We start from the raw sequence: 24685 nt of genomic DNA, 5'->3' as shown, positions 1-24685 counted from the left end.
AGGGGCCCTGATCACTCCCCAGTGGGTACACGTGGCCCACCTGCCGTGTGCCCTGGGCACTGGGGTGTCATGTGGCTGTGGGTCACGCAGTCACATAGGGGCGCACATGCGTATTCATAAGCAAGGACCAACCAGTGCTCAGGGCTGTACTGGGTGGCGTGGCGGGGAGCATTGGGGTCGGTTAGCCGGCCCCAGGTCCCTCTGAGAGGGGGCGAGCTGAGATGAGAACGGCCCGAGGCCCTGCCATGTGACACCCAGGCACTGTGTCGCAGACAGACAGAAGGGCTGAGCCGGGCCCTGAGTGGGAGCGAGGGTGGTGGTCTTACCAGCTGGCGGGGCGGGGCCCGGCTCAGTGGCCTTCGGGCATTCGGACACAGCTTGGGCCGCAGTAGGGGCAGCATGGGGGACTCTGAGAGTGGCCAGGAATGCATTTTACAAAGTCCTCCGGGCCTCTGGGTGGGGTGAGGAGTGGCGGACAGAGAACCGAGTGAGACGTGGAGGGTGGCAGAAGGTACCTGGCTGAGGGGAGGGGTGGTGGAGCGCGTGGTGCGGGCTGGGGCGGAGCAGGTGTCAGGGAGGGAGCACAGGTTTGGGTGGGTGAGGCTTCAGGTGCCCGTCAGATGCAGCTGGAGCTGTGGGGGCCTTTCAGAGAGCGGGGCTCTGCCCTCGGCTAGAATGCCAGAGCCACAGGGCCTGGGAGAGCTGTGTGGGCGCTGGGGCGCTGGGCCTGGTGCTTCCGTGACCTCACCTGCCACTTGGCATGGGGGGCCCTTCCCCGGAATTGGGAGGGGGCGTTGCCAGGCTTGGCACCCGTGCAGCCAAGGGGTAGGGAGTGCAAAGACCTCCCCCTCAGCAAGAGATGAGACCCCTCCCAGGGGACAGCCAGACCCAAGATGCGTGGGGAGGGCAGGGGAGCAGAGACTTGGAGTGCTGCAGGAGGGTGGCCGAGGGATGCTGGGCAGGCGGGGGCTCGTGGCGGGTGCTGGGGGTGGAGGGGAAAGGCTCACCCTCTGCACGTCTGCCCGGCTGCCTCACTCGCCTCTCTGCCCCGAACCCGCCAGAACATGGAGAAGGTGTTGGTGCCGTCGGTGACGCTCATCGTGGGCTGCGGCGTGTCGTCCCTCACCCTCCTCCTGCTGATCATCATCTACGTCTCCGTGTGGAGGTGCTTCCCAGCGGTGCTGCGGGTGCAGGCGGGCTGCCGGGCCAGGAGCCTGGCCCTGCTGGTTCCCAGGAGAGGGTGGCCGGGGTCACCTTCTCCCCTCGAGGCTGCCGTGCGGGTCAGGGGAGGCTGAGGAGACCCAGAGCGAGAACCTTCCTTCTCTCCTTCCACGTTAGCAGCAGCCAGCACCTCCATCGTCACCACCACCACCCCTACCTCGGCCACCCCCGACCCCCGACCCCCCTCCCTCTCCCTGACTGCTGTTCCGTGGGTGCCAGACAGCATCAATGGTGGCCGCCCAGGCACAGGCCGGGGATGCCAGGCCTTCCTGCTCCTGCCTGGCGCTGCGCCTTCGCTGCCCACACGGGTGCAGCCCCCCACCCTCTGAGCATAATTCCTGGCTGGTGTGCCCTGAGCCCACACCCCAGCCGAGCACCCTGCCCTTGACCACAGAAGCCCCAAGGCCCTGACACCTGTGGTCTGTTTTGTCACCTGGACGTGCAAGGCCACCGCCCTCCCAGAGCCCAGGGTCAGGTGTCAGGATGGGAACCTCCGCTCACTGCCGGCCCCACACTCCCCTCCCCCAGGCCACAGGACCCGGGCAGTGTGGGGACACCCCCGTCCCAGCTGGCCAGCAGCCCTGGGTGAGGGCCACGTGTGCGCCGAGGGGCCTGAGCCAAGCGCGGGTAGCCGCAGGTGTGCCGGTGGGCTGGTCCTGACCCCCTTCTCCCAGCACCCCTCTTTGGGCCCCCGAGAGCAGGAATTTGGGACAGTGGGACAGGGAAGGTCAAGCCAAGGTCGCCCGTCACCCACCTGGCAGCCAGCTGCCTGATTCCCATTGTGCCAGCTCCACAGCAGTGAAACGTCAGCCCGAGGCCAGCAGAGAGGGGTCGATGTGGCCAGCAGGGGAGGGGCAGCCTGTGCTCTCCAGGGCCCCCTCCTCTGTCCTCTCCAAGGGCAGAGGCACTGGGAGGGTCAGTGACCCTGAAACACCAATATCCAGCGCCCCTCCCACCAGCCGCCCCTCAGACCATCTGTCCTGAATCCCCCAGGGGACTGTTTGGCCACTGACCCAGCCCCTCCCCCAAGGGCACCAGGGTTCTGAGGTCTTGGCCCATGGTTTTCAAAGCATCTCCTTCCCGAGCTCCTGGCAATCACTGCCCTGTGAGCTGTAGTCAGGACCCTATCCTGATGGTCCCCATAAGGAACTGGAGCCCCAGGGAGGGAACCTGACCCACCCAGGGTCACATGCCACATCGGCCACAACACGGCCTCCCGAGGTTTGATCCTAAACCCTCTGCTGGACGCCTGCCTGGGTCTCAGCTCCTGTGGGCTGTTGGGGACACCGCCCTGGGACGCGAGGGAGCAGGCGTAATGACGGATGAGACCTCCTGCATCCTGACTCGGCAATCTCAGGTGCAGCTCCCCCAACCCCTCCTCACAGGTGGAGAGACCGGGACACAGCAGGCTGAGTCCCTGCCTGGGATGGTGCCACTGGGCCGCGCTGAGCCATGGCAGGCGCAGGCTCTGCACCCTGCTTGGAGCCTCTCCACTTTCTTGTCTCAAAGTTAGGATCAGGCAGGGTGGGTGGGGCAGGAGGAGCCAGGGGCTGTGCCTGAGGGACAGAGGGACAGGAGAGGGTCTTGCACAGCAAAGGATGCATTTCTAAGAACAAACCATCCCCAGGAGAGCTCCCCAGGGCTCTCCCTGGCACCTGACTAGGTGCTGGAATTTGGTATGTGGTGGTGGTGGTGATGGTGGTGATGATGGTGGTGGTCATGGTGGTGGTCGTGGTGGTCGTGGTGGTGGTCATGGTGGTGGTGGTCGTAGTGGTGGTGATGATGGTGATGGTAGCCGTGGTGGCGGCAGTGCCTGCAGGGAGGAGATGGTGCCCATGTCTTGGTGGCCACAGCATCCCGGTTCTGTTGGGCCCTGACCTTGGGCCTCCCACCTTCTCCCACAGGTACATCCGCTCGGAGCGGTCCGTCATCCTCATCAACTTCTGCTTGTCCATCATCTCCTCCAACGCCCTCATCCTCATCGGGCAGACCCAGACTCGCAACAAGGTGGGTGGTGGTGGTGGTGACAGTGCCCAGCAGGGGCCTGGACCCTGGGGAAGTCAGGAGGGTGCCAGAGCCATGCAGAGCCCTTTGCCGTGCTCTGGCCATGGAAGCCATGTGGGTCTGGCCTGAGGGGACTGTCAGCTGGCCTGGCGCTTTGAGATGAGCCAGCTCAGGCGCCGGCCCCGGCCCACCGTCGGGCACCCAGCTGACAGCTTGTCTGTGCTTTGCCCCGTGGCCTCTGGTGACCTGCCCTCTCTGGGCCTCGGGTTCACCAGCTCCAAGCTGGTGGGCTCAAACGGGGACTTTCGGATGGGCTCCAGCGGGTTTGGTGTGTGAGTGAGTGGGTGAGGAGGCTGGGGAGAGGGGTGTCTGTCCCTGGCGGTTTGTGGGCAGGGTCGTGCCAAGCCCCCACCAGGGCCTCCGGGTTTAACAGCTCATCCCCAGGCAGTGGAGCAGGTCAGCCCTCCGTGGCTCCCTGCCTGGGGGTCTGCCCTGGTCACCACCACGGATGCCGGGCTTGGGCCTCTCACGGGGGGGGGGGGGGGGGGGGCAGGTGTGGGGCCAGTGAGCCAGCGCCTGCCCGGCCTCCCCCGGCGCAGGTGGTGTGCACACTGGTGGCCGCCTTCCTGCACTTCTTCTTCCTGTCGTCCTTCTGCTGGGTGCTCACCGAGGCCTGGCAGTCCTACATGGCCGTGACCGGCCGCCTCCGGAACCGGCTCATCCGCAAGCGCTTCCTGTGCCTGGGCTGGGGTGAGCACCACGGGGTGGGCCTCAGGGTGGGGCGCTGTCCCTGTACCCCCCTGCTGTCCCTGCCCCTCGCAGCCCGCCCTCCTCCCCGAGATTCCCTGCATGCCTCCACCCGCCATGGGGCTGCCAGACAAAATACTGGTTTCAATTTCAGTTGAGAAATGACTTTGTGGTATGAGTACGTCCCAGTCAATGTTTGGGGTACACTTATGATAGAAAATGTCTTGTTTTGTGCCTGTAGTTTAGATGTGACCAGACATCCTGTTTTATTTGCTGATCTGGCAGCCCTCCCCCATCCCCAGTTCTGTGGGTCCTCATCCTTGTCCTCCTCCTGTCCCCACTCTCACAGGCTCTGTGTCACCCTCTGTTCAGAGACTTCAAAGGTGCATTCTGCCCTCCCCCCTCCCCAGCCTGCAGGGCTGGAAGGAGGTGGAGGCAGTCAGGGCATGGAAAGTGGGGGCACCGACGTTCTTTTCTGCTCCTCCCCTAGGGCTCCCTGCACTGGTCGTGGCCATCTCTGTGGGATTTACCAAGGCCAGAGGGTACAGCACCATGAACTAGTGAGTCAGGGCGGGGTGGGACGTGGTGGAGGCCACGTGGCTCCCCCAGACCCTCCCACCGCCCTAGAAGGTGAGGGCTGGCTGGGCCCCCGTCTCACAGATGAGAAAGCCAAGGCTGGGAGAGAGTGGGGGCCCCAGGAGCTGGAGGGACCATTGGAGCCCCTCACCTCCTCTTTCCATGGCCATGCACAGGTTCATTGGCCTCTGAGAGCCTCAGTTTCCCCATCTGCATGACAGGGTACCCACTGCCTGCACAAGTGTAGGATAGGGGGACCATGTTGCCCCCAGGGGGGCAGGTGGGGGCCTGTTTTCACAGATGATGTCACTGAGGCCCTGAAGGGTCGGCTGGGCCGGGTCAGGAACCTTGAGTGCCAAGCCAGGAAGCTCAGGGCTGTCCTAGAGGCCATGTGGCTTCCCAAGGCTGGGGGAGAAGAACCGAGGCCGAGGGGCTGTGGCTGTGAGGGAGTACTGGGCCGAGAAAGGCAGAAGGAGGGACTGACAGGACTGTGCAGGCCTGGCTCACCACAGAGCCCAGGGGCACCCCCATCCTGCACTCGAATGAGGACCCAGCTACTCAAAGTCCCCTGGGAGTGAGTACTGGACGGAAAAATGGACACCATCCCCAGAACTGAGAGGAAGGACTACCCGGCCTGCTGGAGTCAGGGGTGGACCAGAAGGAAATGGGATGTTGCAGCGGGGTTCTGAAGGATGAAGAAGAGTTTGTTTGGCAGCCAGCGTAACATAGGTTCCTCGGGGTGAAGGAAACAGCACATGCAGAAAGCAGCGTGGTCCTCACTGGGCTCAAGGCTCCCGTGAGCCACCAGGGGTGGTGTCGCGGAGATTTGGGGAAGGAAGTGTGGGGCTGGTGACCGAGGGTGGGGGTGGGGAGGGCCCAGCTCAGGTATGTGAGCAGAGGCCCTGATGCCCAGGCCATGGGGCCTGTGTCGAGTGGGCAGGTGGAAATCCAGGCCAGGGACCCAGCCCCCAAATTTTGGCATCATATCAAGGAAGACGGTCTGCACATGAGATTGGAGAGGCTCTATGAGGAGAGCTGGATGCCCAGGCCTGGAGGGGAGAGTCAGGGAGGGGACAGTCAGTCAGCACACCTTCATCGGGCAGCCCGGCCTGTGCTGTGTGGTCCCCTGTGCTGGGCCTGCTCCTTCATCCACGAACTTCGTCTGTAAGCTGCCTGGGGGCTCCCGTGGGTTCTTAAGTGAAAGAATCCATCGTGGGAGATTCCTGGCTCCCCTCTGCCACTTCTCAGAGTCCCGCCTGCCCTCCGGGGAAGTGGTGGTGCCCGCTCTGCCTGGGTGGGGCTCACCCCTGGCCACTAACCAGCCTGTCTCCCTCCCCAGCTGCTGGCTCTCCCTGGAGGGGGGGCTGCTGTACGCCTTCGTGGGACCCGCTGCGGCCGTGGTGCTGGTACTTACCCCTACCCCGTCGTCCTGGCCTGAGCCCCTCGCCTTCCCCTGAGCTGGGCCTCTGGCTGTCCCATCAGAGTCACCTTGGTCACCAGTGGGTGGGTGGTATCCACAGGGGTGCAGAGGCTGGGCTGGGCTGGGCAGGGCTGGGCTGGTGGCCCTTTATTTCTCTGAGCACAGCTTACTGTCATCGGCTGTGTACTTGTCAGATAATGTGCGGGCTGAGTGACCTTAGGGTGGGGACAGGTGAAGAGATGGATGCCTGGGACAGCGAGGGCGAGGGTAGGCCTGGACACGGGGCTTTTCCCTCCCCTGGGAAGGCCCCTCCCCCACTGGGGGAAGGAAGCACCTCCCCGTACTTGGCCGTCAGTGTTTTCCTTTCTGCTGTTGTTTCCACCTCTGTTTGGTGAGGGATGAGAGTCAGGGCCATGTGCTCACAGGGTTCTTGTTCCCGGGTTAGGGATGGGCAGGGGGAGGCTGGAGGGGAGGGGTCTGCCAAGATCAGTGGCCTCCGCCGGGCCTGGCTCTGAGCCCATCTCACCCTCCCCTCCCTCCTGCCCCCAGGAAAGGGCGCCGCACCCGCAGAGTCCTGCTGTCTGGGCAGGACCACACTGCCTAGATGTCAGGCCTGAGCGAGGCCTGGGCACAGGCTGGATGTGTAAAGTAAAGTGGAGCCCAGGGCACCCGGGGGGAGGCTGTGCCTGCAGGGGAGGAAGTGGGGGAGCTGGTGGGGGGGTGGAGTTGGTGGACAGAATCTGTGGGCAGCCCCAGACCCCTCCCCACACCCCCAGCCAGAACCAGCTCCTTTGTTCCTAGAAGATGGGCAGGCAGGCGGCAGGCAGCGTGCGGTGCATTTCAACGTCGGGCCTTCTAAGGGCAGGCTCCCTAGGAGGGGCAGGAGGGGGGATGTCAGAGGCAGGACCCCTTCCTCCATGTTCTTTCCCACAATGCATCTGGAGGGCAGGGGCCCCACACTCCTGCCTGGGGCCCTTCCTGCACCAGGGGGACATGCAGGTGCAGGCAGGGCACAGAGCCTACTGCAGGCAGGGTGGTGGCAGCCAGCGTCCTGCCCTTCCCTGCCCCGGCCACATCAGAAAAGGAGGCCACCCAGGAAAGCCGCTTCCACCCAGTGAGCAGGAGGCAGGGCCAGGCCAGCCTCTGGGTGTGTGGCCGTGAGCGCTCGGAGCTGTGGGGCCACGGGGAGTTGGCTTCCCAGACCTCTGGGCCCAGGGTCCCCGAGATGCAGGAGTGAGGCCAGGGGTCAGTCAGCCTCTCTGTGGAGTAGAAGCCCGAGGGCAGGGCATTCAGGGAAGTGAGAATGTGAGCTGGGAGCCCCTTCGCCAGCAGGAAAGGGGAGACCAGGGTCTGCAGGGCCACAGAGGAGGTGGATGGCGGGGACACCTGTGGACAGCTCCTCTTTGTTGTAAGTGGCAAGTCAAGCAGCAGATTTGCCTTAAGCCCTAGAAGCTCCTCCTGAGGGGCAGGTGCCCGGTGGTGTGGGGGGTTCAGGGAAGACACCTGTAGGGTGGTGGCCCTGAGTTTAGGTCTCTGAAGGGCTGCCCGGTGAAGAGAAGAGTGTGGCCCCAGGCAGCACCAGGACACGGGGTGTCCCAAGATGGCATCAGGTCTGATTCAGGTTGGGAGACGAGCTCCCTGTGTGGGAGGCATCCGAGGAACAGGGCTGCAGAGAAGGGAGCGCAGGGGCAGCCTGGGCCTGGGCGGCCCTGGACTGAGGGTCACCTGAGGTCCCTTCTGTGGTCTGAGCAGGGCATGTTCGCCAGCAGTGTGGTGGGCCAGCCTGCTCGTGCACTTGGGTGTTCTAGTCGGCCCCACTCTGGGAAGGGACAGGCCCGTTCTGACCCCAGGCTGACCTCTGACCTCTGGACTCTGTCCCGGAGTCCCAGCTTCACAAACTGCTGCCGACCACAGCCGGCATGGTGAGGGGCCTCTGGGCTGTTCAGTGCCGCCCACCCCGGGGACCCTTCACTTGGGAGGCTGGAGCTTCATTGCCCAGCCTGTGGTGGACAGGCAGGCAGTGGGGACCATGTGGCTCGGAGAACCCCACCCAACAGCTGGGGCTCTGGAAGGAGATAGAGGGGTAGACGAGAGTTTGGATGGAGCCGGCAGAGGACCCGCCCAGCCCAGCCCCCGAGTGGCTTTGTCTCCTCCTCGAGGCCCCACCTCCTGGCCCCCTGGGCCGGCGCCCTGCCCACACCCACCCCTCCCTGCCCCGCAGGTGAACATGGTCATCGGGATCCTGGTGTTCAACAAGCTCGTGTCCAAAGACGGCATCACGGACAAGAAGTTGAAGGAGCGGGCAGGGTAGGACCGGGACAGCCACGGCTCTCCCTACCTTGAGTTGGAAAGACCCGAGCCCGCCACCCCTGAGCCCCTGCCCCGCCAAGCAGGTGGGGAGACTGAGGCACAGAGGGTTGTGGGGCCAGCTCCAGCCCGGCCCTGTGTCTCAGTTTCTCTGTCTGGCCCATAACAAAGCAGGGACCCTGTAAGTTCTCAGAAATGATGAAACTGATTGCTTTCAGAGACCCTGCCCCACTGGGCCCACCTGAGTGGTGGGAGGGTGCCCCTGGCCTCGCCCTTCCCCTCCATGGGGTTGGGTGACCTCAAGCCAAGATGTGGCCTGCCTGTCCTTGTGATGCCTTCAGCTTCGGGACAGTGCAGGGACTAGGGCCCGATGTTGCTCCTGCCTGGGGGATCTGAGCTCAGGGAGGGCAGGGTATGGCCAGAGGGCACACAGCCCGCAGGTGGGTGGTCCCGAGTGGCCACGATGCCCGGCCCCGAGGGAGGGTGTGCGTGGGAGAGCGCTGCGTCTCCTGCTGTCAGGGACCTGGGGCTCCCAGGGCGCAGGAGCCCTGAGATCTCAGACGAGGGCCACCTGTGGGCCGGGACAGGCCCCCTCTCTCCTGCCCCAGCACTCTGAGCCCTCCTCACCCGCCTCTGCCTGCCGTTCTGCTCTGTCTGTCTGTCTTCCCTGGCTGGTGTCTGCTGGGGGTCCCCCCCCGCTCTGCCTCCCCCCGTGCCAGTCCTGCTCGGTGTCTGTCTCTCTTTCTCTCTGTGTCCCTCCCCCTTCCCCTGTTCCTGCTCTTGCTTCCCACCATGAACAAAAGCTCCAGGAAACCTTCCCCTTGGATCCCTGGTGGGTTCTGTCCTGGCTAGAAACTTGCTTTGGGGGAGGCATGTGACCCTGGAGAGCCCACAGTGGCTGGCAGCCTGGCCTGGCCGTCTGTGGGCCTGGGTCCCCTGCGCCCTGGGCCTGTTCGCTGAGTCTGTGAAGTGGGGATTGGCAGGCCTCGCCCCAGCCAGTGCCAGAACACACTGTCACCCACACGTGCTCCCAGAGTAGTGTGTCACACACCAAGGAGTGCACGTGTGGTCGAGGCAGCAGGGAGGCGCCGTGCGCCCACCTGGCTGTCCCTGACTTGTCTGCTTCCTGTGGTGACCCCTGAGGCGGGGTCTGCCGGCCGAGCAGGCTGAGCCTGAGGCAGGGGCGTGGCTGGCAGAGCAGGGCCAGAGCTGGGCAGGTGCGGGCGAGAGCCCAGCAGGGCGGGGCAGCCGCCTGCTTCAAGGGGCCCACCCCTGAGCGCAGCAGTGCCACCACTGAGAAGCACCCCCGGAATCAGCCGTGTGACTGCACACAGCCTTGCGCGCGCGTGCGCGCACACACACACACACACACACACACACACACACGCAGTGGCGGGAGGCCCTAGCCCAGGTAGCTGACAGACGCCACCACTGACCGTCGGGCAAAGCCCTCCGTGGCTGGGGCAGTGCGTGGTGAGACCACACGTGGGGGAGCCAGAAGGAAGAGACGGTGGCCTCATCCAGGTGTCTTGCTGCTTCGTGTGAATGTGGGCAGATAGCACGGTCCTCAGCTGAGCGTGGAAGCAGTCGGGGACCGGCCCTGCCCTCCCCTCAGGCTAGCCGCATCCGGCCCGGAGACCCCGCCCCGGCTCTACCCCCAGGCCCTGGGTGCAGCAGGTGGAAAGGGGCCTGAGGACCCTGAGCCCCACCAGCAGCCCCTCAGGACCCGGGCCTCCCATCGGCGCCCCCACCCCTGGAGCCTGACCACACCTGCCCTCCCCCTCGGACCCCACGCCGCCCGGGGAGGCTCGGGCTGGACCCTCTGGTTGGTTTTGCTGTTACCCGTCCTCCCCACCCTCCCCACACCGGTTTCTGCCAGAACAATTTTGCTTTTGTTTCAGTCTTTTGATTTCGCTTGCAGTCAGCTGCCCCCGGCCCGCCTCGGGCGCGCCCTCACATGTGCCGAGTGTGCAGTCGTCTCTGCGGCCGACGCCACCTCCGAAGCCGCCAGTAACGCCATGTTAGTGCCTCTCCTCACCCGCCCGCCCACCCGCCCGCCGGGCTCTGCTCTCCTGAGTTACATTTTGTTTGTTTTAAGCTTTTTCTTTCATTTCTGTCATCTCCGCCATCCACTCTGGGGTCTTAGGCAGCCCCTGCCCGGCCTCCCCAAGCTTTGGCCACCTCGTTTCCTGTCCTGCCCCCTCCCCGGCCAGGCTCCCACCCGTGCTCCAGGCCTCGGGCTGTGGGCGTGTGTGGCTGCAAGAACACGGTCAGCTGGTGGCCATGGTCAGTGGTTGTGCTGGGGCCACAACGCTCTGAGTGTACAAGTGTGTGCGTGTGTCAGGACCATGAGTATGAGCGCAGGAGGCTGGGGAGTGTGTGCTGCTCACGACTGGACGTGAGTGTGAGAGAGGCAGGCCATGTGCTCAGGGCAGCTGGCTCATTTGCTGACCCTGGGCTGCCACCAGGGGGCTGGGAGCAGGGCAGGGACAGCGCAGCTGGGGCCCAGGATGGGTGCTAAATCCCGAGGGACCTCGGCTCAGCTGACCTGAGAGTGTCCGTTGTCTTGTCCCGAGACACACGGGTCCCCCTCCTGTGTTTACGTCCCGATCTGGGCCCCGGGGCCAGGACTTCAGAGGCCCCATGTAGAGGGTCCTCCTGGCCGTGGGGAGCGCGTGGGCAGAGGCAGACTCGCTTCCTGGGCAGGGATTTGTCCAGTGGAGCCAGAAACCTCTGGGGAGAGGGTGAGCTGCTCCTTCGTGCAGGGTCCACGGGCCAGACGCCCCCGGGTCTCAGCTCAGCCCTTCCTTTGTTTCACAGGCAGGCTCTGTGGGGTGCACACATGGCCTCACCTTGATGGGGGGTGCCGAGCCGAGAGCCTTGCGGGAACGTTACCTGTGAGGTCACACAGCAAGTTAGTCAGTGGCCCTGCCCCCGTCCCCATCCACTCTCAAAACCCCTCCCCCGGGGGCATCTGCTTTTCCAAAGGGGGCGGTTGGGGCAGCTGCCTCTGGCCTGCACCCCCCGCCCCCCAGCCGCCTCTCCTTCGGACAGTCATGCCTGGACCTGCACGGAGGTCCTTCCAAGGGGCTCTCTGCAGAAATGTTTCAGAAGCTGCAGGAAGTTGAGTAATTTAAGCGTCCCCAAGCCCCGGCCTTCTGCCAGCCTCAGGCCCGAGGGAGGATGCCTCACGGCAGGATGAGACGTTTCAGTGGGGAGGCTCTGCCCCCTCCTGCTCAGAACATGGGTTGGCGGGGGCTGTGCCTGGGGATCCGGCTAGAGAAGGCCTGCTTCAGACAGGAGAGACGACGGGGCCCCACCCATCACAGCGGGGAGACTGAGGCCCAGGCTGGGAGGGGACCAGCATCGTGGGAGTATGAAGTTCTTGCGTGCCCTCCTGTGCCAGGCCCTGTGCCAGGCCCAGGCATTACTGCTGCGGAGGGAAGGCAGCCTGCAGGGGCAGGCGCCCGGCCCCGCGGGCCTCTGCCTAACCCGCTTGCCCGCAGTGCCAAGGGGCAGTGGGGCAAGGCCAGCGGGGCCCTGGGTGTGGAGGCGACGGGGTGGGGGGTGGTCCGTGAGCTCTTGTTCTGGACCCCTTGCTGAGCCCAGGGGAAGAGGGGTGGGCGCTTCAGGGCGACTCTTGGCTCTGGCCTGAGCCGCTAGGAAGGGGACCTGGGAGCCGTCCCCTGGCCTGGGCAAGGTCTTGGGTGGGGGCAGAATTAGAGGCTCCATCCTGGAAGAGACACAGGCTGGGGCTGGGATCGGGGACCTGGGTCCTAGAGAGGTCCTAGAGAGGCTGAGGAGGAGATGGAGGAGGCAGGTGTGGCCGCTGTGCCTGGCCACAGAGAGCTGTCTAAGAGATGAGGACAGAGCTGTCTCTGCAGGGCTGGGCCCCTTACAGGTCGTCCACCGCGTGGGTGAAGTGGCTTCAGTGGGTGAGCCAGGCTGAAGGGAGTGGAGGAGCAAAGTGGGGTGAGCTCTGGCCCCCTGGCCAAGGCCCCGCTGTCTCCCACCAGCCCTGGTGCCCTGCGGTTCTGCCCCACCTGCTCCTGCCTCTCCTTTCGACTCCGGTGACCAGTCAGGGAGGAGGGGAGCAGGGTACTAGTGGCATGGGGCAGGAAGCCCAGCAGCCTCCGGGGCCCTGCAGGCAGTCCCCGGCCCAGGGGCGGAGCTCGCCCTGGCTGCGGTCCTCGGGCCACAGTGGCCCTAAAAGTGGTGGTAGTGTGTGGGGGTGGTCAGTCACATTTCCCAACACCCATCTCACTCCAGGCATCCTGCTGGCACTTTTTCTGCTGCCACAACAGCCTCTTGCTGTGGCATAGTGTCCCCACTGTGGATGGGGCAACAGGCTCAGAGTGACCATACGTGTAGCCTGTGGTGGTGCAGGGAGGGGCTGGGCTGCAGAGGGTGATGCCTGCCTCAGGGGTGCTCCTGGAGGACTCCCTGGAGGAGGGGGCGAGGGCTGCAGGCCCGAGGTAGCTCGTCCCCTGGGGAAAGCAGAGCAGGGCCCACCAGGAGGAAGAAGCACCTATCGTCTGTTCCTGTCTGTCTGTCTGTCTCCTCCCCTCACAGACCTCCTTACCTCTCCTGAAGAGTTCTCTGGTTCCCCACCTCCCTCTTTCTCTCTTTCTCTCTGTCCAGAGCTCAGAGGCCTGGTCAAACGCCCTCCCCGTGGCCATCTTGCAGTTCGAGCCCTGGACCCCTGGCTGGGGGCCTGAGGGACCTGGGAGGAGGGGCCTCCTCCCCAGCAGCCGTCCCTCTCCCTCCAGTGCGCCCCCCCTCCCTGGGGCCTCCTGGACAGCCAGGAACCTGCGTCTTCCAGAGACGTCCCGCCCTGACTGCTGCCCGGCCCCTCGGGACCGCCCTCCCGAGTCCCCGTTGCCCTGGAAGGCCTTGGGCTGGGGGTGTTGCTGGCCGAACTCCGCGCCCCAGGAGAGGAGGCAGCAGGGCCGGGCAGGAGAGGTCTCTCAGAGGATGCGGCCCAGGGTCGGCGGGCCCAGACTCCCCAGGTGGGATGGACGGGCAGCCAGGCCCCAGCCCCGGGGAGGGAGACGGGCTGAGGCCAGGCCCCGGCCCGGGCAGCACGGCCTGGGACTGAGCTGACAACGCCGCCCGCCGCGCTGTCCGCAGGGCCTCTCTGTGGAGCTCCTGCGTGGTGCTGCCGCTGCTGGCGCTCACCTGGATGTCGGCCGTGCTCGCTGTCACCGACCGCCGCTCCGCACTCTTCCAGATCCTCTTCGCTGTCTTCGACTCGCTGGAGGGCTTCGTCATCGTGATGGTGCACTGCATCCTGCGGAGAGAGGTGGGCCCCGGGTGGGCAGCTGGGCGGGCGCCCACCCTCACCGGGGCCCTCCTTCAGGGCCGGGGCCCGCAGTGTGTGCGGGCCGCGGGCGCTCAGCCTGCTCCAGGCGCCGAGACACCGCCTCCGCACGTGCCCGCCGTGGGCAGGTTCTGGGATGAGGCCAGGAAGTGGGGAAGGGTGGCCTCTTCGCTCTGAACGCTTCTATGAGTCTGGACTTGTGTCCAGCACACAGCAAGGGCTGTTGAGAACGGTCAGCTCTTCCCAGAGGCATCCTGGTGCCCCATGCTGGCTCGGACCCGGGTCGGGGTGGGCTCCGTGCCTCCGGGGCCCACGGGAAGGAGAGTCACTGGAGGTAGTAACACGGCTGCATGGCAGCCGAGACTCCTGTTCTGGCACTTCCTGGACTTCTCCAGAGGTACAAGAGCAGGGTTTTTGCCAGACTGTCCCAGCTGCCCCCTGGCTGGTAGCAGTGGTAAAGGGGATGCGCTCCTGGCTTAAGGGGTAGAAATGGGGAAAACGTCCATCTGGACATAGGCGGACAGGCGCCCACTTTGAGGTTGTGTGGGGAGCGGCGAAGGGACCTGAGGGGCACGAGGTTGCAGCCTCCTTTGGCACCGGGACATCCCTGGGGCAGAAGGGGCAGAGTGGGTAGGCAGGTGTGGAGTCACCTCCACTCCCCTAGTACCTCCTGGAAAGAGGGCAGAGAGGATTTTAAAGCAGAGCAGTTCAAAAGGATGGAATGGGAGAGGAGGCAGCAGCAGCAGAACCTGGGCATTTGGAGGCGGAAGGACACGTGGGCATGAACTGGGCCCACCAGGAAGCTTCTGGAAGTGGGGTCAATGGGGCCCTGGACACCGGGGGTGGGGTCTGTAGTGGACGATCCGTCACCTGTGTGCTTTGGCAGTGCTGCCCACCCACCCTCCGCCACCTGGAGCATCCCCATCCAGGGGGCTGCACAGCTGAAGATGGGGGTGCCCCACTGGGAACAACTGAGGCCCCCCAGCTTATACCTGGGGGAGATGTGAACACCCCTCTCCAGGGGCTCCAACCACAGGAAAGAGGAGGGTGAAGACTCAACGTTTCTGGTGTGGAAACAGCCCCCCATGGCCTGCAAACCAGAGCAGTCCAGTCGGTCCCGAGCGACCACTCAAGCCCTAAGGACCTGGGGACAGTTTCCGCCAGAAGAGCCACGGATCCACCAGCAGTGAAGCCACAGTGACAGCCCAGGAAGAGGCAGCTTTGCAGACCTCACATCGACACCCCAGAAGGAAAAACTGCGCTCCCTGTGCCCTCAGTGTACTCGCGTTAGAGATTCTCACGACAGCCCCACAGAGTAGCTGCTGCACACTCCCTGCTCCAGGCCAGCACAGAGCCGGACACCAAGGGGGTGTGACCCAGGCTCCTGGCCTTGGGCTGCCTGGCTTCTGTGAAACGAGCAGCAACTAGGACAAAGGAATGTCCTGAGGACAAAACAGAGAGGCTGTAGACACCAGAGGGGGAGCTGCAGGGCTCGGTGGACGGGAAAACAGAGGCTGTGCCCCTGAAGGGCCAGAAGGCGGACCCTGGAAAACAATTAGAAAGTGGGCTCTGACGGACCCCTTACTGAGAACAGGAGGCGCAGGGTGCAGGCAGGGATGGCAGGAAGGTCTGGGACACCGCTCCGCCGGAGCCAGGCGCCCTGAGGGCCCGCTCCTTCGGGAAACTAGAATGTGGGGTTAGACCTAGATCCCACGCACGCCCGTGGTGGCCAGGCCAGACAGTCTCCATCTGCCTCCCTCCATGAGCCCCGGGGTCCCACATGTGGGGTCCGGGCTGCAGGGGCCCTGCCACCTGGGGCAGGTCGCAGCTGGGGGTGCTGTGCTGAGGAAGACAGGCCAGGGGGGCAGAGGCCGGGCCTTGGGCATGGACCACTCCAGCGGGTGGACGAGCAGGGTCTTCCTCTGTGCCGGCATGGAGAGCGGAGTGGGTGAGGCTGGCCCCAACGGCCTTCCTGAAGGAGGGAACCCGAGGCATCTGGGAGTCCCAGCTCCTGTTGGTGCCGATGGAGAATGTACTTTCGTGTCTGCCGTCTCCTGGACCGTGGCCTGCCTCCGCCGGGCACGAAGTAGGGCTTAGCAAATGTTTGCCGCCCGGGTCGGCAAGCACAAGGGTGGAAGGAAGGTGCACCTGCAGGGGGAGGCCCAGGGGGCTGCCTGGTGTCAGTGGCTCTGAGGCCAGCAAGACCCTGACCTGCCTCTGCCCGGCTGTGTGGCCATGGTGCACTGGATTTGGGCAGCCCCTCACAACAGCACAGACTCTGTGTCCAGGGTGGGTGGGGATGGGTCCATGCCCTCCTCCCAGCTCTCCCCACCTCTGCGCAGGACACCTCCGGGAAGCCCTCTGTGCCCAGCCCACCCCACCCTCTGTGCTTGTGCAGCCTGCACCACCGTTTACTTGCTTTGCTCGTCCTGGCCTGGAGGCATCTGTTCCACGAGAAGGGCACTCCGCTCACTGCTGCCCCCAGTGCCCAGCGCGTGGAGGTGCCAGCCAGGGCTCCTCGCTCGCGCTGACCAGCAGCGCCTCTGGACCAGTGGGTCCCCTCATCCTCCAGCAGCTCCTCCTGACTCCCGGAGCCATCCTCACCGTCCCTCCGGCGGGTCCGAGGCCGTGGTGGTCCAGTCCCCCTCAACCGAACACGCTGCTCTCAGTAATGTGACACGGCACCCCGTCCCCCACCCAGGGGCCTCCCGGACACTCGGGCAGGGCCTCTTCGAAGGGAGTGAGGGCCTGACCCCAGCTTGCCCTGGAAATTCGAGGACATGGGGTTGTGGCTCAGGACAAGTCTGGGCACCAAGTGACCCTTCTTAGCCCGACAGTGGGTTCTTACCGACAGATTCTAGCCAGGAGGGCCTGCAGCCTGTTCTCAGGGGCCCAGAGCTCCGTGTTTTTACGCTTTCACCCCTAAAAGGGCATAGAGAGAATCTCAGGGTTCAGAGGGCCGGCTGCTGGCGAGGCCACCCCTGGGTCGCTGTCCCTTCTCCACCCCGCAGACGAGCCTGTGCCCTTGGGGGCAGGACCCCACCCGCCGCGGGCCCCTCCCCACCGCTCGGGGCCTGTGTGGGTCCAGACGGGGCGCCCCTCACTGGGAGGCCGCTCTCAGCCTCGCCTTTCTGGCGGCACGACCGCGGGCGCTGGCCAGCCGCTGACCGCCTGTGCTCTTCCCCCCCAGGTCCAGGACGCTGTGAAGTGCCGCGTGGTGGATCGCCAGGAGGAGGGCAACGGGGACTCGGGGGGCTCCTTCCAGAACGGCCACGCCCAGCTCATGGTAGGGCTCGGGGCTGGGGCACAGGCTGCCCGCACTTGGCGCCCACACTGGTTGTCTCCACTAGGCCCCAGCAGCCCACTCGGAGGACCTCCGAGCCCCCTTTGAGGTTGGGGAAACTGAGGCCTGCTGAGGTGAAATCCTCACTCCAGGGTTTGGGGATGGGCAGGGTCAAACTGACCAGGAGTCTGGGTAGGGCTAGGGTCCACCCCAAGCCCACCTTCTGGTACCAGCAGTGCCCTTTGGCCAGACCCCATTCCCTGGCTGGCTGACCCTCATCCTTGCACCTTCCACACCTCTCTTTGCCCTCGAGCTCAGCCAGGAACGGAACTTGGCTCACTTGCCCTCCCCCTGGGACCAACCCCCCACCCCACCTTGGCCTTGTCCTCAACCAGCTCCTCTCAGGATCTGACTGCCTGGTCCTCTGGCATTATGCACACCATTCAGCCCCACGCACTGCACACCCCTGTCTGCTCCTGCTGCCACCTTGCAAGTGGCACCTCCTCCAGGGAGCCCTCCCTGACCCCCATCAGGCTGCCTTGCCCGTTCGGGCCCTGGTAGTGTCCTCGGTAGTGTCCTCCCTGCTGTCACTTGGTGCCTGCTGCCCGCTGGGTGCCCCTGGCAGGCAGGAAGTGCTCATTCAGTCTTCGGTGAGCCTGGCCACTTCACGGTGGTTGTGAGGGTCACAGACAGGGCCTCAGCAGAAGCGGGGGTGAGGCAGGGGCCCACAGTGGGAGGAGTTGGGCCCACTGGTCAGAGGGGCGGGATGACACTGACACAGTGACTCCCTGACACTTCTTCTGGCCTGCTCTCCGACCCTAGGGGAAGACTGTGTAGACTTCCTGCCAAGCTGATCTCTGCATTTGCCAGGAAGGGACTTCCAGGCTTGATGAAGGGCCTGGTCATCCCCTGGGGCCCCTCAGTCCCTGGGGAAGGCCACAGCCCACCCTCGGGTGGCCTGAGCCGGGTTCTCCAACAGGCTGAGCTACCCGAGGGCAGGGCCGAGGCCACCCTCCCGCCTCCCCCAGCTCCTAGCCTGGGACGGGGAGGGTGCTGCGGCAGAGACCACAGCCACTGCTCCAGGGGCAGCTGGTCCCGCCCTGGCACCAGACATCTGCCTCCCAACCCCGCTCTGCTCTCCTGGGCCAGCTGGCCTCCATTTCCTGGTCCCCTGGGCTGCGGTGAGGACTAAAGAGGTGACATGGGGCAGGCCCCCACTCCGGCACATCAGCGGTGGCGGCCTGGGCAGCAGGGGGCTCAGGTGTGAGGCCCTCCATGTGTCCTCTCCTGTTGGAGGGACGGAGCAGGGGGGTTCTGGTACTGGGGGCCCAGGAGGCCGGGGTGGGGGGAACTGAGTCCAAAGGGTCCAAGAGCGTGAGTGAGCTGTGGCTGATCTGCAGACGCCTTGGAGGAAGAAGGTACTCACGTGTGCATATGCACAGCAACCCACACGCGAGCACGCACACGGGAGCAGCTCCAGCACAGCCCCTTCCTCCCGGCCCACAGACAGCCTGGCGCTCAGGCAGCAGCCCGGCCCCGCCCACCCGCCCTTGGGCCCTCACTCCCCCTCCTCTCTCTGCAGACTGACTTTGAGAAGGACGTGGATCTGGCCTGTAGATCAGGTGAGCGCCTGACAGGTGAGAGCGACAGGTGGCCCTCTCCTGGGCCCACTTCCTTTTCTTTTTTTCCGTGCATCTGCCCGCTCATTCGTCTGTCCTCATCCCACCCGCACACCATGAGGCTTGACCACAGACCTTGGCCTGCGCTGGCCACCTCCATGCCTCCCATCCCCCACCCACTCCCTCAAGGCTGCCGGCAGGGTCTGCGGGGCATAAGCAGAAGCCTCCGGAAACCTGTCCTTGGGCTCAGTACCCAGCAGGTGCTGGTGGAGTTTTTAGCACTGGAGGGGACCGTCCGGGCCTCCGCTGCCCCGGCCCTGGCCCACTTCTCTCCCTCAGCACATGCCCAGTCCTCTGCATTCATGCATCTTTCTGATCTCTGCCCTCGATCCTTCTTGTAGGGGCCATGAGGCTGGGCCAGCTCAGGGAGCCCCACTTCCGCCACCCTGCCTGCCCGCCCTCAAGGGCCCACGTTGTGTGTTGCCTTCATTTTTTCACTATTGGTCCAGCCGTGGAGTAGGGCCTGGTCGGGCTTTCAGACTTGGGGGACATCTGTGGGAGCAGGAGGAAAATGGTGAAAAGAACCAACTGCTGAGCCCTGGGTTAGCAATGAGCTTCCTGGAAGAAAGTGCAAAAAGGGAATCAATTGCCCAGTAAAAGGAAGCTGTCCAAATGTCGTTGCTGAGAGCCAGGTGTTTGGGGCCAGTGATAGGCAGTGTCTCTCTGGGCTTTGGAGGACCAACTAGTCTTGCTCCCTCTGGTCTGTAGATATTTGAGGAGCGTCTTCTCTAGAGATAGCCATGCAGAGGGAATGGGAGAGCCCCAAGTCAGGAGTGTCAGCTGCTGCTTGGTAGACCCCAGGAGGGCTTCCTGAAGGGGACGACCTCTGGGTTGGGCTAGACTGGAGGTGAACAGAGCATCCTTCCTGCCCTGTCTTAGCCTCACGTGCTCTAGCCAACCACCGGAGAGATGGTTCCAAGACTTCAGGGCTTTTGGGCACTTGAGCTTAGCCCTGTTTGTGTGGTGCTGGCCTCTCTGAGCCCGAAGTTCCTTCCTCAAAAAAAAAAAAGAAAAAAAAAAGCAGGGGCTCTCTGTGAACACATCAGCCCATGGACTGATGTGTTAAAAAAAAAAAAAGTTTTTATTACTCATTAGTCGGGCAGCCTGATCTGTGGCCTCCAGAGCAGTGGAGTGGCTGATGCCTGGGGGTGGGACCAGAGACACAGTCCCAGGCGCTGAGTGTAGGGAGGGCAGGGACCAGCCCAGGGTAGGTGGGAGCCCTGGCAAGTGCAGGGGGGCCTGCTGCAGGATCTGTGCAAGGGAGGCCCACAACTCTGTCCACGGGACTCGATACTGGCTCTGAGGTGGACAGCCAGGGGGAGGGACCTGCCAGGGAGGGGGGCTTTTCCTGACCACGGGGGAGGGCAGGTTTGGCCGGAAAGATGGCAGGTCTGTTGGGCCGCGTGGGGCAGGGGCAGGGCAGGACTGCAGACCTGGGTGTTGGTGTTGGCATCCAGAGTAGGGAAGAGAAGGGGTGCCGACCTGAGGCCGTCAGGAGGGCGGAGGAGGACCGGGGTTGGGTGAGTGATGATCGGCCCGGGCAGCTGGGGGCTGGGCAAGGGTGTGGCATGGGAGCCTGATCACCTGGCCAGCGCCTGCGTGGGGAGGGCCCTGTGGTCAGATCTTGTTTCCAGAGGATGGGCTCCAAGTGGGCTGTGGGCAGCTGGGCCTGCAGCTTGGGGCTCTGTGTGGGCCTAAAGAGGCTAAGCGGACAGGTGGGAGCGAGGCAGGCAGTGGGCAAGCGGGAGCCCAGCGAGAGGCTGTGTCCCGGCACCTCCAGGCAGCGCAGGCCGCCCCTCACTTGCCCTTTCCAGCTGCTGTGGGTGGAGGTCATTTGTCCTCTTCCAGGGAGGAGAGGCACCCCTGCGTCCCATCCTCGTCTGAAAGGACAGGGGAGCCCCAGCTGCGGTAGCACCAAACCCGAAGGAGGCTGCCGAGACCAGCCAGCAGGTTGTTCCTGAGCGGGACCCAGCACCCCTCTCTGCCCTGACCGGCCCCCTGGCCTGTCCCCGCAGTGCTGAACAAGGACATTGCAGCCTGCCGCACGGCCACCATCACAGGGACGCTCAAGCGGCCATCGCTGCCCGAGGAGGAGAAGCTGAAGCTGGCCCACGCCAAGGCGCCCCCCAACTTCAACAGCCTGCCAGCCAACGTGTCCAAGCTGCACCTGCATGGCTCGCCCCGCTGCCCGGGCGGCCCCCTGCCCGACTTCCCCAACCACTCGCTGACCCTCAAGAAAGACAGGGCGCCCAAGTCGTCCTTTGTCGGCGATGGGGACATCTTCAAGAAGCTGGACACGGAGCTGAGCCGGGCCCAGGAGAAGGCCCTGGACACGAGCTACGTGATCCTGCCCACGGCCACAGCCACGCTGCGGCCCAAGCCCCAGGAGGAACCCAAGTACAGCATCCACATCGACCAGATGCCCCAGACCCGCCTCATCCACCTCAGCATGGCGCCTGACGCTGGTCTCCCCGCCCGCAGCCCACCCTCCCGCCAGGCCCCTGGAGGCGGGCCCCCCGAGGCGCCCCCTACCCAGCCCCCGCCGCCCCCGCCCCCGCCCCCACCCCCGCCCCCCCAGCAGCCCCTGCCCCCACCGCCTGCCCTGGAGCCGGCACCCCCTAGTCTGAAAGAGCCCGGGGAGCCCGCTGCCCACCCGGGGCCCGGCACGGGGCCCGGGACCAAGAACGAGAGCGTCACCACCTTGTCTGTGAGCTCCCTGGAGGTAAGGGCAGCCCAGGCGCAGGGAGGCAGGGGCCGGGTGGGCCCTAGCCGGCAACGGACAGGCACATTGTGGGCACTGTGGATTTGGGCTGGGGCTCAGCAGGTGGGACTGAGGGTGTAGGGCGTCCCCGGTGAGGCTGGCGGCCAGCTTCAGGGAGCCCAGGAGGGGGGTGCCTGGAGGCCAGCATCGTGGCTCACCCCTGCCGGCAAGAGTCCCATTGTTAAGAAGAGAGACTGAGAACTTGCCTTCCCCTGCTGGCAAGAGATACACGGCTTTCTGGGCCCTCATAACTGGGAGCTGGTGCCTGTGCTTAAACGGCCTCTTGTACCCTTGGTGGTGGTCTCACCCACGGCACAGGGGTTCAGGAGCCCACAGCCAGGACGCTGAGCTGGACTTGAACCAGCTTGAATCTAGCCCCTTCCGTGATTGGGCGCTCACGCCAGCCAGCCCCTCCTTAGACCAGTCCAAAACCTGGAGTTGACCCCCAGGCCTCGGTCAGCCTGTGGAATGGGGACTCAGAGACAGGAAGGGTGGGGAGCAGTCAGGTCCAGCACCCTTGGGGAGCCCCACCCTCCCCAGGCTGGGCTCCCACCTCCTGGATTATGGCCTCTGGTTATGCAGCCCTGGGTCCTGGTTCTGTGGCCACCCAGTCATGCCACGGCCCTGTGTCCAGACCTCTTAGTCCTGGGAGTGTGTCCTGGGCAGCCTGAGCTGGACACCCTTGCCCAGCCCTGGCACTGTCCTTGACGTGGGACAGAAGGTAAGTCAGGGCTCATCACAGCCTGCCCTGCCTTCTAGGGCTTCTGGCTTCTGTTTCCTTAGGCCCAGTGACCCCTCATTCTGCCCACCGTTTTCCCCCAGAGCCCCCCGTCTGGGCTTCCTATGTCTCCGGGCAGGGGTGGCCTACAAGGGGCCTGGGCACTGAGAGCCATAGCTTCAGTGCAACTAGAGGCGTGTCTCCCAGGGCCTGGCTGGGACCGAGGGCAGGCATCCAGGTGCGGGGGTCCCTGGCCTCCTTTGTCCTCCGGCAAGGACTTGTGGTTGAGGGATTTGGGGGAATCTGGTTGTGAATGCGCGCAAACCCCTTCTCCCCACAGCGGCGGAAATCACGATATGCGGAACTGGACTTTGAGGTGGGTTCTGGTTTCCCCTGCCCCAGACTCCTGGGCCCAGGCCTTCCAAAAGGCAGGGAGGGGTCTGGGGAGGAGGACCCCGCCCTGACCGGGAGGCCAGGCTCCAGGAGCCTGCCTTGGGCTGGGGCAGGGCAGGGCAGCCCCCTCCTGGCTCAGGACTTGCTCCCCTTCTCCCCCTGCAGAAAATCATGCACACTCGGAAGCGGCACCAGGACATGTTCCAGGACCTGAACAGGAAGCTGCAGCACTCGGAGAAGGACAAGGAGGTGCTGGGCCCTGACAGCAAGGTCTGCAGGAAGCGGGGCGGGGTGTGGGGCGGGCGGGCGGGCCTGAGGGCAGGGGCGGGGCGAGGCTGTGGGAAACCCTGTAGGTAAGGCTGCCTTCTCTCCTTCCTTCCACCCTACTTCATTCATTCATTCGTTCAACTTTTTGGGAGGGCTGGCCTGACCCAGCCCATTCTACATACCCAGAGGAACAGGGCAGGCAGACGGGTCTGTCCCAGGGGCCCCGTCTGGAAGCACAGGTGGTGCACTGGGCTGGGGGAGCCGGGGCAAGGCTGCCTCCCAGAGGAGGGCGACAGCCAAGCGAGAGGCCCTGAGCCGGCAGGGGCTTCCAGCTGCCCTTCCCTGCAGCCCCCCACCACTCTTGCCCAGTGGTGGGGGGCCTTAACCCTCGTGCGGTCTGGGAAGGGCTCTGCTCCTGCACTTCCCTCTCTGGGCTGGGGTCTCCCTGCCGCCCACACCTGCCTTTCTCACTGTCTGCCTCCTTGTCTCCACTCCCCACCTGCTCGGCATCGTCTCGGGCCCCACCGCCTCCACCGCCCGCCGGCCAGCAGCCAGAAAAGCAGCAGACGCCCAACAAGCGGCCCTGGGAGAGCCTCCGGAAAGCGCACGGGACACCCGCGTGGGCGAGGAAGGAGCTGGAGCCGCCGCCGCCGTCGCCGCTGGAGCTGCGGAGCGTGGAGTGGGAGAAGTCGGGAGCCACCATCCCGCTGGTGGGCCAGGACATCATCGACCTCCAGACCGAGGTCTGAGCGGCCGGGCAGCGGCCATGCACCGGGCCACAGAGGAGGGACGCTGCTCTGCCCGCTCCTGCCGGACGGGCACAGACACACTCGCGGGCGGCGGGCGAGGCCCGCGCCCAGGCCTCAGGGCGCTCGGACGGCGGCCAGGCAGAGGCCCGCAGTGCTGGGACCAGAGCCAGACGGGACAGGAGGCGGTGGCGCCCCTGTGGGCACAGGGCTCCTGAGGCCTGAAGGTGCCTCAGACTCTGCCCTCCTCGGGCCCGGCCCCGGAGGGCAGGCAGGCAGGCCGGTGGCCGCGGACAATGGCCAGGCCGGTGTGGCCAGCTTCCCCGGGATGCCCACCTGAGCTGCTGCGGCGGCGGACCAGCCTGCTCAGCCTGGCCGGCCTGGCACCGTTTTTTAGACACCCCCATCCCTCGGGAAGCAGCCAGCCCCATGTACCTTTCCAGGGCCCTGGGGCCGCTCCCCAGACCCAGGCGGAGAGCACGGCCCTCTCCCCTACGCCACCCCAGGGGCAGGACCAGAAGCCCACTCCGGGAAGAAGCAGGGGTGGGGAATCTATTTTTTCTCTCCTTTTCTTTTCTTCAATAAAAAGAATTAAAAACCCACATCCTCTCTGTGTGGCCATCCTCTGTGCAGCACACAAGCCCGGATCCTGTGGGCTGGGGGTGGGCTTTGCTGGCCTTGGCCCCTCCACCCAGGTCAGGGAGGGCCAGGGAGGCCTGGCAGCAAGCTGCTCCACCCCGTGTGCTGTGGGAACAGGACAGAGACCTGGGACCGGGGCCTGCTCCCCCGCCCCTCCCTTCCTTGGGCTTTCAGACTTCCAAACCCACAGGGGCAGGAATTTGACCTCCCCGTGTGCCCAGAGTCGTTGCTGGACAAAAACAACAGAGGGTGCTTTTAAAAACAGTCTGAGACAGGAGAAAGAAACGTGGGGGCAGAGGATCTGGAAAGGGTAGGAGCCTTCAGAACTTGGGACCCCCGTCCTTCCGTTGGCCTCGGTGGGCCTCCTCCAGGACCCCACCCTCTTCTGTATCATCCCTGTCCCATCTGCCTCCCCCCCTTGCTGGGCTGGACTGGCTGGACTTGGAACCAGGTGCCTGTTGCCCCCAGGCCTCGGTGGTCTCAGCTGTCAAGGCATGGGTATGACGGACAGATGTGAACACACCCAGAGCCGCCCCCATGCCTGCGGGTGCTGGGTACATGCCAGGACCCTTCCCCATCTCTCCAGTTCTCTGCCTCCTTCCAA

The 24685-nt window shown here is 64.9% G+C and overlaps 1 protein-coding gene across 9 annotated transcripts in view; it reads left to right on the top strand.

The window, feature by feature from the left end:
• The window catches only part of ADGRB1 (adhesion G protein-coupled receptor B1), a 79292-nt gene extending 55248 nt beyond the window's left edge, over positions 1-24044 (top strand). For 2 of the 9 annotated variants that reach the window (XM_064476779.1, XM_064476780.1), the window contains exons 19-32: positions 1062-1165; positions 3126-3228; positions 3825-3975; positions 4463-4532; positions 5888-5954; positions 8190-8275; positions 10197-10295; positions 13406-13577; positions 16786-16881; positions 18461-18515; positions 20573-21279; positions 22377-22412; positions 22595-22699; positions 23245-24044. In XM_064476779.1, the coding sequence (XP_064332849.1) occupies positions 1062-1165; positions 3126-3228; positions 3825-3975; positions 4463-4532; positions 5888-5954; positions 8190-8275; positions 10197-10295; positions 13406-13577; positions 16786-16881; positions 18461-18515; positions 20573-21279; positions 22377-22412; positions 22595-22699; positions 23245-23445 (2052 nt within the window). In that variant the 3' untranslated portion in view covers positions 23446-24044. Of the gene's footprint in view, positions 1-1061; positions 1166-3125; positions 3229-3824; positions 3976-4462; positions 4533-5887; positions 5955-8189; positions 8276-10196; positions 10296-12916; positions 13285-13405; positions 13578-16785; positions 16882-18460; positions 18516-20572; positions 21280-22376; positions 22413-22594; positions 22700-23244 lie in introns of those variants that run through there. The other 7 variants (XM_064476782.1, XM_064476781.1, XM_064476783.1 and 4 more) reach the window with 7 other exon arrangements.
• Positions 24045-24685: the final 641 nt, after the last annotated feature.

Source organism: Camelus dromedarius, chromosome 20 (genome assembly GCF_036321535.1).
Source record: "Camelus dromedarius isolate mCamDro1 chromosome 20, mCamDro1.pat, whole genome shotgun sequence".
Classification (NCBI taxonomy): domain Eukaryota; kingdom Metazoa; phylum Chordata; class Mammalia; order Artiodactyla; family Camelidae; genus Camelus; species Camelus dromedarius.
This window is presented reverse-complemented; position numbering and strand designations above follow the sequence as displayed.